This window comes from Lepidochelys kempii, chromosome 27 (genome assembly GCF_965140265.1).
Source record: "Lepidochelys kempii isolate rLepKem1 chromosome 27, rLepKem1.hap2, whole genome shotgun sequence".
Classification (NCBI taxonomy): domain Eukaryota; kingdom Metazoa; phylum Chordata; order Testudines; family Cheloniidae; genus Lepidochelys; species Lepidochelys kempii.
In genome coordinates this window covers 16,291,905-16,309,619 of record NC_133282.1, presented here as the reverse complement: position 1 = coordinate 16,309,619, position 17,715 = coordinate 16,291,905, and the positions used below count along the sequence as shown (strand labels likewise).

Here is a 17,715-nt window from a genome sequence, read left to right as displayed (position 1 = left end):
AGCTCCCCTCGCAGCCCCTCCCCCGCCCGCAGCATTCTAACCGCCGCGGCGCGTGACCAACAGCTTTGCGCCGCCCGCCTTTTTCCCGCCTGTCGCGGCTTCAGCGCGAGCCTAACCGCCTTGCCCGCCTTTTTTCCGCCTGCGGCGTCCGCAGCGCGAGGCCAAATGCCCTTCTCGCCTGTCGCCCCTGCAGCGCGAGGCCAAATGCCCTTCCCGTTTGTTTCCGCCTTTGTCGCCTCTGCAGCACGAGGCCGAACGCCCTTCCCGCCTTTTTCCCCTGTCTGGGCCGCAGCGCGAGGCCGAACGCCCTTCCCGCCTTTTTCTCCCCAATCGCGTCCGCAGCACGAGACCAAATGCCCTTCCCGCCTTTTTTCCGCCTGCTCCTTCCGCAGCGCGAGACCAACTGTCCTTCCCGCCTTTTTCCCTCTGTCGGGGCCGCAGCGCGAGGCCGAAGGCCCTTCCCGCTTTTTTCTCACCAATCGTGTCCGCAGCGCGACCAAATGCCCTTCCCGCCTTTTTTCCTCTGTCGCGTCCACAGCACGAGCCTAACCGCCCCACCCGCCTTTTCCTTGCCTGTCGGCGTTGCAGCGCGAGGCCAAATGCCCTTCCCGCCTTTTTTACGCCTGTTGCCGCCGCAGCGTGCGGGGTCCAAATGCGGTTCCCGCCTTTTTGCATGCGAAGCCTACCAGGTCTTCCCACCACCTTTCTGCTCCCATTTGCTACCTTTAGGCTCCAGAGAGGCGCCTCTTTCCTCCTTTAAGGGGAGTCCCTCTGTCATGGGGGGAGGAGCTACCTCAGTCAGCTGCCCACTTGAAAGGGCAGGTGGGGCTGATTGAGGAGATCTCTTTGCAGGAAATCTGGCTGGATAGGACAGCATCCCTCCTTGTTACTTGCCGGTAGCACTACTGGGGGCGGGGGTGTCTCCCTTTCCACCCTCTACACCCCAGCACAGTAAACCAAGTTGCAAAGTGCAAAAGCTGATCATTATAGCATAATTCTCCTTCCTTGGGACAGAACCACCCCCAGCATCACTATGCCATCTATCCTCAACACCATGTGCCACACATCAGTAGAAACTTTGTTATAACTATGCCCAGAAATTATTTCCAAATAGGGTGACCAGATGTCCCGATTTTATTGGGACAGTCCTGATTTTGGGGTCTTTTTCTTATATAGGCTCCTATTACCCCCCACCCCGTCCTGATTTTTCACATTTGCTGTCTGGTCACCCTATTTCCAAATACTGTAACACAGTGTTCTATATCCTGGCTCACACAACTAGCAACAATATTAGAAAAACCTCCAGGGACCCTGGGAGAACTGGGACATGGTGATGTCTGCCCCTGCTTTCCACAGCTAGAAACAGCACTGCACTAAACCATGGTTAGAAACCATTGCTAGACACAGTGCACTGTGGTTTGTGTCCGCATTCTGCTGTGTCAGCTTTCACAATTTAATTGTGAGCCTTGCAATGTGTAGTGTTTTTCTTAAAGCCCCAGCATCTGGAGGCATGTGATGAGTTGAGAATCTCAACTTTTTTTTAATTTTAAGTAAATTTTTAGCACTGATTGTGGCAAAAAGCTTGAAAATGTGATCTTGTATCAAAATCCAAAATGCAAACAGAAAGAATTTATTGCAAACAGAAAGATTTATTGTTTTTAAAAATATAATTTTTAAGCCCATCTCATGATGTTGGGGGCCTGGCTCAACTTTTTTGAACATGTGGGGCTGGTAATACTGCATTTCTAAAAACGGTATTAAAATAACCATGTTCAGAAAATGTGCCAGGACACAGTATTCATATTTGACATTGTTAGAAACAGTCATATAACCGTGTTCGGAAAACACGCCAAAGACTTTAGCTAATAGTATTAAGAAAGAAAGAAAGAAAGAAAGAAAGAAAGAAAGAAAGAAAGAAAGAAAGAAAGAAAGAAAGAAACCTCCCAAGGGGATAATATTGAATTATGAAAGGAAAATGTTGAGATAGAAAACATAATTATGGACTAAAACATTAGTGTTTTTAAACTATTTATCCTCCAATTTTCATGTTATTTAAAGTTTCTTGCCTAAACATTGGTGCTGCTTTAGTTATTTCAGTTGACACAAGTTCAAGAAGACTTAACAGTTATGTGTAGAGTAGCTGGCTCAGGTGTAAGGAATATGTCAAGGGGTTCAGTTTTAGTTTCTACGAGTAGTTAATTTAAAATTAGGACCATCTCAAAAAGGTCTAGCGCGCCTCTGTGTCAAAGATTTTCAGTTTTACTCAAAGTTAACTTTTCACACTTATGCGATATCGGCTAAGTGATTCAGTTTTAATCTGTGTCCGTTATATACGAGTCATATCTCAGTCTGTTCCAGAGGATGTTTATGCCCAAATTTAATTTGACTGTCCCACACAAACTTTCATTATCCCACTTGTTAATTATTGTAAAATAAGAATCTCTCCATTATAAAGCTTTGTCTGCAGTTTTGGATCTCTGTAGATTGAGACTTATGATCTATGCCTCTAGCCAAATGACTCATTCCTTTCAAAGTCAGTATGATATTTCTGAGTTAGAAGCAGCTAGGTCATCTTCTTAATAGATCTGTGAACAGCATTTTCTTCTTAAAAAAGATTCTTTGTCAACCAAAAAATAAGAGATATAGTTTGGTTTATTTCCTTAAACACTATTTATTTACATATTATTCTTACGATAGCGCCCACTGGCCCCAGTATGTTAGGTGCTGTACAAATACATAGAAAGGTCTTCTGAAAATTAAACAAAGCTACATTAATCTACTAAACAAAAATTCCTTAATATAGAGCATTAATATACAATATACAATAAACTTATTTGTGCATCTGTCTCTTGGTGTATTTTACTTTCTATAGTAAGAATTAAGTTGTATTTTAGAGTCAGTACACTAGCGTTCAGATTATGTTTCTCATCTTGGGTGTTTTCAATAATAATGATAAAAATTAATACTTGTAAAAGTACACAGAGACTTACAAAATACAAACTAGGCCAAAGTCCCTGCGCCAAAGAGTTTATAATTTCATTCAGACAGCAAAATGTGTATATGGAAAAAAGAGTTCAGGTGATGAAAGTACTTTTTTTAATGGCAGTCCCTTTTCAGTCCCCTAAAGAGACAACCCAATCCTTCCCTGCTTCCACTGAAACCATCCTGTAACTTCTACTAGCTCCTACAGCTTTGACTTTTCTGTTGCAATGGGTGTTTCCAGGGCACAATGAGTCTAATTTTGAATTTAATACAGGTAAACTAAACATAACAATAGTTACCCCAAGACCCTGAAATACTAGCTAACTGCTCAGGTCAAAAGGAATAATAATAGTATTTTATTTGATAAAATCTCTTGTACTTCCATCTGTTGTCAACATTCACAGTTTTAATAATCCTTACAAGCATGGTTATTTCTATATTATTGATATTTTCTATCTTTTTCAGGGTTTTATACTGTCATCCAATACTGTAGTATCTCAGGACCTTTGACACCGAACAGACTGGGAACAGTGAGGTGCTCATGGACTTTCATGGAGTGTCTAGCTCTTCTCCCTTTTTGGATTATAGAAACTGGATGGACATTCAGTCAGAATGCAGTCTTCAGAGTACAAAAAAATAACTCTGAGAATCATATCCCTGTGCTGTATTGTTATCACACAGCAGAGCCATGTTCAGTTTATGTCTTTTGAAAGATCTGTTCAGATCACCATTTCATGAGCTGTAGCTCACGAAAGCTCATGCTCAAATAAATTGGTTAGTCTCTAAGGTGCCACAAGTACTCCTTTTCTTTTTGCGAATACAGACTAACACGGCTGTTCCTCTGAAATTAGTCTCTCAGTTTTGCAATCATTACATGAGTACTCTCATTGACTTCAAAAGGACTACTTGCAGAAGTATGGGTTGCATAACTGGGCCTCCATAACCTTAGAGATGTAATCATTCCCATAAAATGTCAAGTAACAACATAAATTAATTCTCAGTCCAGTTATTACTCCAATGCTTTTATTTAATTTCTCAACTGCCAAATATATAGATCATAAACAAGCTGCAAGTCTTAAAAACACAAAGGCCGAATTAAGTAAAATATATTTTTTTAAAAATGAAGTATTCCATATTGATAATAAGAATAGAAGCCTCAATCTAAAGTATTCATTTCCCCCCCTTACTTTCACTCTACACTATTTTTGTCTCATCAGAGCTTGAAGTTGCAGGTATAAATATAAGATGATGTCGAATCATGTCATGAGCTGATTGTTCTTGTGATGATGCTGGTTGCTGATGTGGAGATTGTAATATCTAGGCCATTTAAAATTTCATAGGGCCATTTCTTGGTAAATAATTCTGAACTCTGATAAAAAAATTACAAAACTATTTTTAGTTAACATGTGAATTCTTGCACATTCAAAACTTCAACTGATTTGGTTCCCAAGTGTTTATTAGAGCCAGTTTCATGCTATTTTTTGTTGAGTTGTAGGAACAAAGATGATTCTTTGTTAGCAGTAAAGGTTTTTGAATGGAGTTAATCATTACTGGTGTTTACTAGGCATCTTTGTAATTTGTCATTTTTTAAACAACTGAGTTATTTTTGCTTTTTTTTAAAAGCTAACAATCATTGACTTTCCTTTATTAAACCTAAAGAGATGCCAAGTGTAGTCTCAGCAATAGCGTGTTAATATATATGCAAGCCTGTGAGGGTGAATAACACAGAGAAAACAGTGTTGATGCAAGTCTCTGAAGACCATGTCACTATGTTTACATGATGGAAAAACAGTACCAGTCCAAGTTACACATAAAGGAAATTAAATATAAAGAAAGAAAAATATTTTTTCATGTTGAGTGTGGGCATGCTGGCATGCTATTGGCAACACTCATTCAAACAAAGTCCTAAACTACCCTTGCCAAATTGTAAGAAATGAGTCACAAACCCATCAAGGCAAGGTAGTTGAGTTACTCCTGTCAAATTCTTAGCAATACAGTAGTTACTGTCTTTGGAGTAACTAATAGATGACCGAAACAAAGTAGCCCCCAATGGCTTTTAAGGGGTATTGTGGGAATTAATACTTGTAAAGGACTTCACAAATGAAAACCACTGTATAAATGATAAGCACAATTTTTAACTGGATAAATGTTTTAATGGATTATGGGCCCATTAGATCACCTGCTTTATGGAAGGAGTGGTAAACTATTTTCACAAATGTGGGCTACAATGGCAAATTGCTTGAATGGAACACATTGCATCTGTCTTTTATGTTTAATATGGAGGCATATATCTTACAGACAACAGTAGTTCAACTGGACCAAGATGTGTCATCCATGCTGGAAAGTAGTATCTGCTGATGTCCTGTTTGTATTAAAGATGAGGGCAGACATGGGAGATGTGGAATTCCTTGAATGCACTTTGGCCATTCCTTTAAAAGAACCATGTTTTTTTAATCATAATGTTGTGCATGTGAAGAAACTTCTGTGGAACAAGTCACTGGGAACTAAGATATGTAAGTGTCAAGATGTGATGACTTAGGACACCACATTTTAGGGATGTTATAACATCCTCAGCAACTCAGAGCCCAGTTTCCCTTTCTGTTAATGGGATCATGGAGAGGGGCAGTCACAAAAGACCTCATTCCCAGTTTCACCAGTAACACCTCCAGGATGGATCCCATGCTTTTGGGACTCCTTCTGAAGCTTCTGGGGAGACAATGTAATCCAGGGAATAGGACATGGATTTGGTAATCAGGATACCTGGCTTCTGTTCCCAACTCTGCCACTGCTGTAGCTCCATGAATGGCAAGCGTTGTTATTCTGTCTTGTACAACTTGCTCCTCTCTCCAAGTAGTATCTGCATGTTTCTGGGGACTCTGCCTTTGATTCTTTACTTGGAAGGTCATAAAGTCATCTCTGCAGACATGGAGATAAAGATCCATGACATTTGTTGTGACCCTTTTTCTAAGAGTAGGGTTTGCCATGGCACTTTTTGAGTCACTGGTGCTTTGTGTGAGAATAGGAGTTTGCCCTTCTATCCCTACCAAAAATCCCCCCTTCCTTTGCACTATTATTAAGCATCCTGCACACAGATTGGTGAGGCAGGATCCTATATCCCTCAGATATCTGCATTACAATGCCTCTGCATTGTAGGTTGTTTGCAAAGCACTTTGGGATAAAGGGTGCTGGAGAAAAGTAAAACGTTATGATGTTTATAAATCTCAGGTTACAGGACTATGAAGAAGCCTTTTAAAAAATCCTAATGACATTTTAAATGTTTATTTTAGCACTAGTCCAACTGCCTCCGCCTATCAACATGCATGGTCTTAAAAGTTTAACTCTCAAAATCACACCAATTTCCTCCCACTCTAGATAACTTGCCGGTAACACATTTTAGCTATCGAGGTGGCATTTTTTGTGCCTGAAATTAAACATATTTCAATCACATGAAATTAATGACAGGTTTCAGAGTAACAGTCGTGTTAGTCTGTCTTCGCAAAAAGAAAAGGAGGACTTGTGGCACCTTAGAGACTAACCCATTTATTTGAGCATGAGCTTTCGTGAGCTACAGCTCACTGCATCGGATGCATGAAAGCTCATGCTCAAATAAATGGGTTAGTCTCTAAGGTGCCACAAGTCCTCCTTTTCTTTTTATGAAATTAATGAATTTTTAAATTAGTTAATTAACAATAATAACAGCTAATTCTGAAATGTACCCATTTCTCCTGCCAGAGGTTGAAATTTTGCACCCAGACTCATTAAAGGGATTACAGGGGCTGTGTGTTCTCGCAGCAGTTTTGCACGAGGTTTTCAAACCACCACCCGGCGCCGCTCTAATCACACAGACAATGAGTTCCTGTCCCTTTAAATGCCTGATGTCACAGTCTCCTATCCAGAGCGGAAGCCCAGTCGCTGGGAATCTCCCGCCTGCTGCAGTTGAGAATCCTAGAGCCCTGGACCAGCACGTGGAGTAGGGAGCACACGTGGAACAGCAGCATGGAAGGTGAGAAGAGACTCTGCTGTTTTTACAAGGGTGTAGTGCACCGGTTTAGGGACCCCTGGGTTTTTTTTGTTGTTGCTTTAATCGTATTTAATGGAGTATTTTATAAATCGTGATTGTCCTCGCAGTCAGTTGAAAGTTTCTTCTTTTGCCACCTTTTCTGCAACCAGATTGCAATCCATAGAGGTGGAATCAAATCGTGTGTTGCAATAAAACAGGAAACGAGTCGAGCCTCTTTCTACGTTTAATTTCAGAACCTGTGCAACATAGATGTTAAAGTTATAGATTTAGAGCCTGGTTTAACTACAGCTCATATTCTGGGTTTTAACGAATTAAGGGCGTGTGGGTTTCTTTGTGCTTATAAAAAGCGCACGCAACTTTCGTATCCAGTTAAAAAGAAGTTGCAGGTTAATTTAGGTTCTAGTATTTGAAACGAGGCAAAATACTTTGTTTCTTCATATTGTTAACAACCTTTGCAATTAGTCCCATTCACTAGTAGTTTGAGAGTGAGATTATTAATACATTGTTTCGATTCTTCATGTTAAAAAAGCCTGAGAGTAAAATCCGCCCTGCCTAGTCTCACTCACTCGGAGGGGGAGACCCCTTTATTTTAGGTTAAATTAAAATGTTGTTTTAACAATGTCTAGCCCTCTTGTGATGAAAGATTTTGAGATGTACATTTCTGTGAGACTCATAATTTAAATACAATCTGACTCAATTCGGGTAGCCACAGCTTGATAGCGTGAATGCTTTGAAAGAATGGGTCTACTTGCATGTGTCAGTTTCATTTTTCTTAGTTGATCAAGTTGTGATTACTTACTGTATGTTTTTATTCAGCAAACAAGAACAGTCTCTGAATAAGTAATGAGCAGGCCTCTATCTCTGTGAAATGTATATTTTTTTCTCCAAAAATTTGCTTATTTGTCTTTTAAAAACTCTTGCAAGTAAAATATATCTTGCTACTGATGGTTCAAGTTTTAATGTTGCCAGTGGGTCCTATGTGACATCCTACACTCTGAAGTTCACTTGATGCATTTGAAGTGTACTAAAGTTTCTTATGTTTTCGGATGCAATTTATGTGAAAGATGCTGTACAGAATAAAGTTACACTGTATTCTCTTTGGACACAATAACTATAAAGTTTTCTTTTATAATCCTAGTTTTACACTTTTAGGGGAAATCCTGGCTCCACTGAAGCTTTACCATTGACTTCAAGTGGGGCCAGGATGTCTTCCCTTGTTTTTCCTGCCCTAAAAAAAGAAGAGGTAATCCGACGGAAGTCAGTGAGGTTTTACTCACATGAATAAATGGTTACTTGCAAGAGTAAGGGTTTTCAGATTGGGCCTGGTGTTTATGAGCTAAATTCTGTAGTCCTTACTTGACCAAATATTAAAAGAGTTTAGGGGAAGTTTATTTTATTAAGGAATGCAGAATTTGACCTTGTGTGATTAGTATTTGCATTTAATGTATTGGCATGAATAAACTGAGTAAAGATATCCTACGTACTACACAAGGTCAATTTCTTAAGATAGATGCAATGTAGATCAAAATTTAAAGTGAAAATCAGAATGTTGTCCATAACTGCATACTGCTAGATATTATATTTTCCAACATATGTCGAAGTCTAATTTCAAGTACTGTATAGTCCATAAGACTGGCTTGATTTATGCCTCTTTATTCCATGGGGAACATAGGGCCTTCATCACAGCTTTCCAATATTGAGCCGAGAAGTATTGTATATTTCTGTAATGGCTTTGTTTTTTGCAGGAACAGGTTGTTAGCCCTCTTTCAACCTCCTAGCAGGAGGGCAGGTAGACTGCCTTTGGTCTGGCTCCTACCCTTCAGCCTATCTGGCATGGGTGGCCCTACCGGTTATATTCCTACCAGCATAGTTCTCAGGATTATGGGCATTTCCATCATCAGAGTAGCACAATGTTATAGGACCAGATTAAAGTCCCATCATGTTTATTTTGAGGGATCTATAGACTAAAAACCTGAATACTCTTGTGTTTTGAATTTTCAAGGTCATTTTCAAAATGCATACTGGTTTTAGCAGAGAGCCATGGTGGAAAATGTGGAAAAGAATCAGTTTAGTCTACTTAGGTTATGACATAATTTATTTCTAAAGTTGAAATGTCTCAATTATTTAAAAAGGGAATGAAAATTACTAGGAAAAAGGGAATGCTTTAAAGGGAAAGAGCTTTAATGCCGTATTAGCTGGACTCTCTGAGACTATGAGAAAGATACTATTAGGCACACAGATATAATCTAAAAAGTAAAAAGAAATAATTTTGTTTAATAAAAGATGAAATAGGGCCAAGTGTTTTATTCAGGAAGTTATTGAAGTTTGAAATGCCAAATAAGGCACTTCAACCTGAAAATTAAATAGGCTTTCCCTTGTTCACGTGTTAGAAGTATAACATGGTTTCGAATATGAAAAATATTGGAAATTATATGACAGTGGCAAAAGAAATTACATACTATATGTAATAAAGACTGATCTTGCATTAGGACTCTTGGTGGATTAAAAATTTAAACTGTGTAGTTCTGATTGCAGACAGAGGCCTAGACTGTTGTATTTTTATTTCAGAGGTTCCTTGCACCTGTTAAGATGGTATCAAGACAGAGTAAATAGTTTTAATTTCTCTACTACATGCAACAATAGCAGGGATAATTGTCTTTAGAAATTGAAAATACAAGAGAATGCAAATAGTATAGAATGCAACAATAGCAGGGATAATTGTCTTTAGAAATTGAAAATACAAGAGAATGCAAATAGTATAGAATGCAACAATAGCAGGGATAATTGTCTTTAGAAATTGAAAATACAAGAGAATGCAAATAGTAATCTGTGAAATAGGTATTTGCAGTGAAATGCTGACTCCATTAAAGTCAATTGGAAAACTTCAGTTGACTTCAGTGGGGCCAAGATTTCATCCTTGATATGTTGAATTATTACATTTTCCAGTGCAACTGTATACTAGTAAAGAAGGCAAAATCCTGCTCTTAACTGGTGGTGGCAAACAGAGAGAAGAGAACATAACAGTGACAGATTCACACTTGCCATTCCGCTGGTTAGATGTGTGGCCAATAGAAAGATATTATTCACTGTATATTTAATTGTCAAGATCACAAGTCATTGAATACTTGATTAATTACATATGTTCACAAGTTATTCAGCCACTTCTGTATGCTGGTCAAATAACAGAATAAAACGTTCATAAAATAATATCCCTTGAATAAGGTTTTTTTGTTAAGTATTATTTGACAATTCTGATGCTGGCATAGAGTGAGTCTCACTACCTGTTGCACTTTACTTCTGTTTTGTAAATGAACATTGCACACCAAATGCAACATACACTTTAGTCAGCTGCACATTTCCCATGTACCCTAGCTGGCAGTTCCTGCCCCCATGAAGTTTATGAGGACTAGCCGATACGTAAGTGAGCCCCACCTTGTGCTTTTCTGAGCGCTAAGTAGATATTGTTCTACTGTTTTCATGGAGCACAGAGGCTTCCTATGTCCATTTCTCCTTCTAGCACACCTACATGGTACAAGGAAGGATTTGGCTCAAAATATTTTATTGAGAAGGGAGGTCTGAGGATGTATGAAGAAAACATAAGGGCTTGAAGGAAGGACCTTTAGAGAAGACTAACGTCTGATGAAAACCAGGTGCAGATGAATGGATATTGAGGCCTGAAAGTTATGCAAATACTGTGGTATTAGTGAATGGGGAAAAAAACATGATACATAATGTCATTATTTTTTAATATTAATTAATTTATAGTGCTATATTTCTCAAAGGCCCCACTCATGACCAGGGTCCTATTGTGCAAGGCACTGTATAAATCCACATAAAGGGATAGTCCCTGCACTGAGAGCTTAAGGGCTGGTCTAAACAGTTTTTGTACCACCATAACTAGTGGTTTAAAAATGGATATAGTTAAAATGGTACAGCTCCCTAGTATGGACACAGTTATACCTTTAAAGATGCTTATATTGGTACAGTTTAGTGCATTAAAGTGGTATAGATTATTGAATACAATATAAAGGTTCTTATACTGGTATAGCTGATTGAATACCATACAAAGGTGCTTATATTATATATAACTTATTTGAATAAAGTATACCTTTATGTGGTATAACTGTGTCCACTCTAGGGAGTTGTAGTGCTTTAGCTATATTGGTTTCTAAATCAATATAGGGGTACAAAAACTGTGTTGACATAGATCAGCCCTAATTTAAGATGGTCTCTAGGTAACTTTAATTTATATTTTGCTTCCCAAGTCAGCAGGGTAGTAGACACTAGAGCTTTCTAGAGACACTGCTCTCTTAAGAAATTAGTATAATGAGTCTCTGCTCTCTTAAGAAATTAATATAATTAATCCAATGGTTATAGCAAAAGACTGGTGGTCCGTAATGAAAAATAGCTCACATGTATGTAATGCTTTTCATCCCAAAATGTTTTTTAAACACAGGACTAACACTGAAATGCACATACACTTACACCTGAAATGCAAACACTGGACAACAGCATTTATAAGCACTACATAGATGTCTAAGATATTAAGTGAAGAATGCCATACCCAATTGCGACTTCAGGAAGAGTTTAGTTGAAAATGGTCAGGACACTAGAGCTAACACTGTCCTACTCTTGGGTAGAAGGCCATGATCAGAAACTTGGCTTTACATTTCACTTGAAAGACAGCTCCTCAGTGTTTCTAACACCATGCTAGGGCATTGATTAGTGAAGGTTCAGAGGGAAGAATAATACCTAATGAATCTCCAACACTTCCTGCAGCATCCTTGGGAATTTTTATGGTGCTGTCCCATCCAAAGATGAACCATGGCCAACATTATTTGATTTGAATGACATATCAAGATCACAATCTAAAGTAGTATAACTTCATTAAGAGTCTAGGTTTTTGATCACGCTGTTCAGTTACTCTCTATGTAACCTTGGGCAAGTCATCTGTCATTTCCTTGTGCCTCTGTCAAGCCATTCAGAAATCAGTGTTCAGATGGTTTGCATTCTGTGGCCTGCATTGTGCAGGAGGTCAGACTAGATGATCATAATGGTCCCTTCTGACCTAAATATCTATGAATCTATGAATCTATTTGTGGGCCCTCAAGCAAATAGCTGCCACAATACAGTGCAGCCACGCCCCCAACATGTTCCTGATATACCCACTGTGTTTAGTTCTGGGAGTTTGATCCCTGCAGAGTCCTTACACCAGTTCCACACCAGCCAGGTGCCCTCCCTCTCCCCCCTTCCCCCCATGTTCGCATAGGGAGCTTTTCCCACTCATTTTAAGGCCTCTTGATTATGTCAGAGTGGAATAAAAATATGATAGTGTAACAAAATCAGGCTGTTTGGTACATACACTAGTTGTTTGTACAACTAGAAGATATAAACATGCAGCTAATTAGAATTGGTATCAATGGTCCCAACTGGACATATACCTAGTTATTATCAGCTGGGAGTTTCCCATAAGTATCACAGTAGAAGCCTGTCATACACTGTTCTAGGCCTTCATATTTAGACTTTATAAGGTAAGAAAATGACAAATCGAATGCCTTAGCTGTGAAACTCCTTGATTTCTAAGTCCAGTATTTCTAGTAATATATAATTTTTTTGCATTTAACTTTTTGACTGTGGCTTTGGAACATGACAATGTAATGTGTTTAATTATGATATAAGACAAATATGAAAAAAGTTGCATTGCATGAACCAATGGACTTCTACCTTTTCTGCTGAGCATTTTAACACCTTTTCTTTGGATATGATTTGAATATAATAAATTAGGCTTTGAAAAAAACAGATTATTGAAGTGTTAAGACGTGTAGTAATTTCCCAGGATTGATGGTTTCAGATAAAATAGGCTTCTGAAGAGGATCTCTTATCACATGAAAATGGAAAGCTAATTCACATTTCACAGTTTATTATTACACTGAAAATGTAACTGGAGAACACATTAATAATCAGAGAATTAGCTATTTTTTCTTTTATTATTAATTGTGCTTATTCCCAATGGAGAGTATTTGAGGAGTTTACATAGTCAGAAGGAAATACTAGCCCTTTTACATTCCTGATGGAAAAAAACAGGGATAGTGCTCATTTGGGGGGGAACAAAAAAACTGAAAGAAAGCCACAGGAATGGCATATATATATCAGTGGACAGGTATTCACTCAGTGCCATGAGATACATGAACGGTGGATTTTGCATTTGGATTTCTTATTTAGTGTAATGGTGGGTAATATCACATGATGCCAGATGATTCCTTTTTGAGAACACTTCAAGAGATGCTTAAGATCTCAAGTTATTCCAAAAAGGTTATAGAACAGGATGTACTCCATAATTTGCCTAAAGATCAGCCTGTTTTAGATAACACATAAGTGACTTTTGTCTCTGGATACATTCACCCACTTTTGGTCAAAATGTTATTTTCTTAGACTCTGCTGTCAAAAATTCAGAAGACATGCAGAACTGGAGAACTGTACTGTACATTTTTGTGAAAGTTAGAGTAGGTCTTCAAATTATGCACTATATGTTATAGTATATAAAACACAGCTTTCTGTATTTCTGAGATCTACATTGCAGATATCACAGAATTTTTTTCTTTTGAAGTATTGATTAAAAAAATCAAACATATTGTTTAACATTTATATTGCGGTTGCACCTAAATATCTCCAACAGGTTGAGTCCTATTGTGCTAGGCATTGTACAAACTTGTAGTGAATGACAGTCTCTGCCTTTTTAGAGGTGGATATTTTTATCTTCTTGGGATGAGGCCCATCAGGAGCTAAGAATGTATGTCATGTAGCTAAAACCAACATTTTATTTGTCCATTCAACTATGAAAAGATTAGAGCTGAAACCAGAGTATGGAAAAATCAAAACAATACATGTGGAACAAGTACAGTAAATACTGCATGTGAATGATGCCCACCAGATCGGCAAATGGTTGCCCAAAAAGTCGGAGAGTAAAACAGAAGGAAATGAACATTAATGGAACAAAACTACTTAGCCTTTCTATTTAGTTGATGATCAACATATCAAGTGGTTATTTGATATCGGTAGTAAATGGGATTGAAGACAAATGTTAGCTTTCCCTGGTGGTTGTTCTTCAGAAGATGTCTTGTCTGAAAGTCTTTGACCTAAGGGATCTCTTTTTTCATTACATAAGGTACCTGGTGAAATGTATGGGCAAGAAAACCAGTGGAAAATATGTACTAACTACTTATGCTAAATAATCTGTTCGACTTTGCATTTTGCTGTGATGCTGGGAGTTCCTTTCCCAGACCTGAAGAGGAGCTCTGTGTAGCTCAAAAACTGTCTCTCTCACCAACGGAAGCTGGTTCAATAAAAAATGTTACCTTACCCACCTTGTCTCTTAGTGGAAAAAACTGTCATACAAAATGAAGTACCTTCAAGGCAACCTTTAGGGCATTTATTGTGAAGCATTTAAAAGTATAACATTATTTTATAGAAATTAGCATGGACAACCAACCCCCCCCCCAATTACTTTCCTTCTAATTTGGGCCCCAATTCAGGAAAACACTTAGACACTCAAGCATATGCTTAAGTTCTTTCTTGAACTACACATTCAAACATTAACTTTGGAAGACTTTATTTCGCAACATGCAACTCTATTCAGAAATCAAAAAGAGTCAGAAGTGACCAGGAAGAGGTCAAAATGCTAAGTTATTCCCACAATCCAGATATTACTGAATTATCAGACTTCATATAAATCTGGACATGGCATTCAGTTATTAGATTTCAGAGCTGTGACATCCCATAGCCGTTAAATGAAAAACAAATGATTTAAGAGAGGGAGAGATATTAGCTCTTTATGTTTAGGAATTACATTATGACATCTTTGTCTTTATGAATATCTCTGCTTTAGATCGCATATAGAGATCTCATGGTGACTTAGAAGGGATGAAGAGACATGAATAAATTAAGGCTGTCAAGCGATTAAAAAAAATTAAACACGATTAATCGTGCAATTAAAAAAATTAACCACACTGTTAAACAATAATAGAATACCATTTATTTAAATGTTTTTGGATGGTTTCTACATTTTAAAATATAGTGATTTCAATGAAAACACAGACTACAAAGTGTATAGTGCTCCTTTATATATATTTTTGATTACAAGTATTTGCACTGTAAAAAAAAAAAAAAAAAAAAAACCCAAGAAATAGTATTTTTCAATTCGCCTAATACAAGTACTATAGTGCAATCTCTTTGTCATGAAAGTTGAACTTACAAATATAGAATTATGTAAAAAAACAAACTGCATTCAAAAATAAAACAATGTACAATTTTAGAGCTTGTAAGTGCACTCAGTCCTACTTCTCGTTCAGCTAGTCGCTCAGGCGGACAAGTTTATTTACATTTGCAGGAGATAATGCTGCCCGCTTCCTGTTTACAATGTCACTTGAAAGAGAGAACAAGCATTCTCATGGCACTGTTGTAGCTGGCATCGCAAGATATTTATGTGCCAGATGCGCTAAAGATTCATATGTCCCTTCATGCTTCAACCACCATTCCCGGGGACATGCGTCCATGCTGATGACGGATTCTGCTCAATAACAACCCAGAGTAGTGTGGACTGACGCATTTTCATTCAGATGCCACCAGCAGAAGGTTGATTTTTATTTTTAGTGGTTTGGATTCTGTAGTTTCCGCATCAGAGTGTTGCTCTTTTAAGACTTCTGAAAGCATTTGTGAAAAGTTTTGTGAAATCTGCAGTGAAAGTGTTCTTAAAATGAACAAAAAGAAAAGTACTTGTGGCACCTTAGAGACTAACAAATTTATTTGAGCATAAGCTTTCTTGAGCTACAGCTCACTTCATCGGATGCTACTTTAAAACCTGAAAATGAACAACATCAGAGACTGCTATAACATGAAATATATGGCAGAATGCAGATAGAGCAGGGGATATACAATTCTCCCCCAAGGAGTTAGGTCACAAATGTAGTTACCATATTATTTTTTTAACAAGTATCATCAGCATGGAAGCATGTCCTCTGGAATGGTGGCTGAAGCATGCACGGGCATAAGAATGTTTAGCATATTTGACACTTAAATACCTTGCAATGCCAGTTACAAACGTGCCATGAAAATGCCTGTTCTCACTTTCTGGTGACATTGTAAATAAAAAGAGGGCAGCATTATCTCATGTAAATGTAAACAAATGTGTTTGTCTTAGCGATTGGCTGAACAAGAAGTAGGACAGAGTAGACTTGTAGGCTCTGAAGTCTTACATTGTTTTGTTTTTGAGTGTGGTTATGTAACAAAAAAATCTACATTTGTAAGTTGCACTTTCAGGACAAAGAGATTGCACTACAGTACTTGTATGAGGTGAATTGAAAAATACTATTCCTTTTGTTTATCGTTCTTACAGTGGAAATATTTGTAATAAAAATAATATACACTTTGGTTTCAATTACAACACAGACTACAATATATATGAAAATATAGAAAAACATCCAAAAATTTAATAAATTTCAATTGGTATTCTATTGTTTAACAGAGCGATTAAAACACTGATTAATTTTTTTAATCGCGATTAATTTTGAGTTAATCGCGTGAGTTAACTGCGATTAATCAACAGCCCTAGAATAAATATTATGGTCTAGCTCAGGGGTGGCCAACCTGTGGCTCCGGAGCCACATGTGGCTCTTCAGAAGTTACTATGCGGCTCCTTGTACAGGTATCGACTCTGGGGCTGGAGCTACAGGCGCCAACTTTCCAGTGTGCCGGGGGGTGCTCACTGCTCAACCCCTGGCTCTGCCACAGGGCCTGCCCCCATTCCACCCCTTCCTGCCCCTGAGCCTGCAGAGCCCTCGCTCCTCCCCCCCTGCTCATTACTGTTTAACCATAGTGGGAGCGACACAGATAAAATATTTGAGAAATGAAAGCTAAACACAAGCATTTAAGAGACCAAAATAGATCCAAAATTTTTAGCAACTTTATCAGGCAGGTACAAAACTTTTTTTTTTTTTAACTTACTTTTACTAAGCTGAGCAGGTCAGTAAGGTCACACTCGCCCAGAATTTTTAGGATAACCTTATGCAGTGCCAGGCATCTTTACTTTTTAGTTACCAAAGCTTTACATTTTGATGTTGAAGAGACCACAAAAATGTTCCATAAACAGTGGTGGTAAAGATAGATAATTATGGGGTAAATGTCAGTAGTGGTTAACACCTCACTGCCACAGTATGTGCATTTCTGTTATGTAACTGTCAGGAATGAGTTTTATGTGCTCTGGGTCTCTTGTTTGATTATGTAAAGACAATTCAAGATTTTTTTGACATGTAAAGGAACAAAAATAGTGAAGGAAAGAGGAAATAAAGGAACAGGGAGCTACGGCACCATTAAAAAGGTGAATATTAATATCAGCCACATTTGTAAGTTGTCATGACAGTACAGGCATCTAGAAAGTGCAGTACATTGATCTACACAGGCCAGGATTTAAAAAAATCAATGACTGCTTAAGCTACTAAGTCATTTTCAGAGGTGCTGAGAACCTGTAGCTCCCACTGATTTCAAAGGGACCTATTGGGTGCTCAGCACTTTAGAAAATCACACCACATATATATGTTCCTAAATACAGACTTAGGAGCCTATCTTTAGTCTCCAGTTTTTTAAAATCTCTGCCCCAGTATCCCTATGAGAAATCAGAAACAAAGTTAGTTTTGCACCCCTATTTAAACAAATTTGAT

General features: G+C 38.1%; 1 protein-coding gene across 2 annotated transcripts in view; it reads left to right on the top strand.

Moving 5' to 3' along the window:
* Positions 1-6,775: 6,775 nt before the first annotated feature.
* IKZF3 (IKAROS family zinc finger 3) overlaps positions 6,776-17,715 on the top strand; it is a 50,516-nt gene continuing 39,576 nt past the window's right edge. For both annotated transcript variants that reach the window (XM_073325782.1, XM_073325781.1), the window contains exon 1: positions 6,776-6,985. In XM_073325782.1, coding sequence (XP_073181883.1) covers positions 6,979-6,985 — 7 coding nt within the window. In that variant the 5' untranslated portion in view covers positions 6,776-6,978. The remainder of the gene's footprint in view (positions 6,986-17,715) is intronic.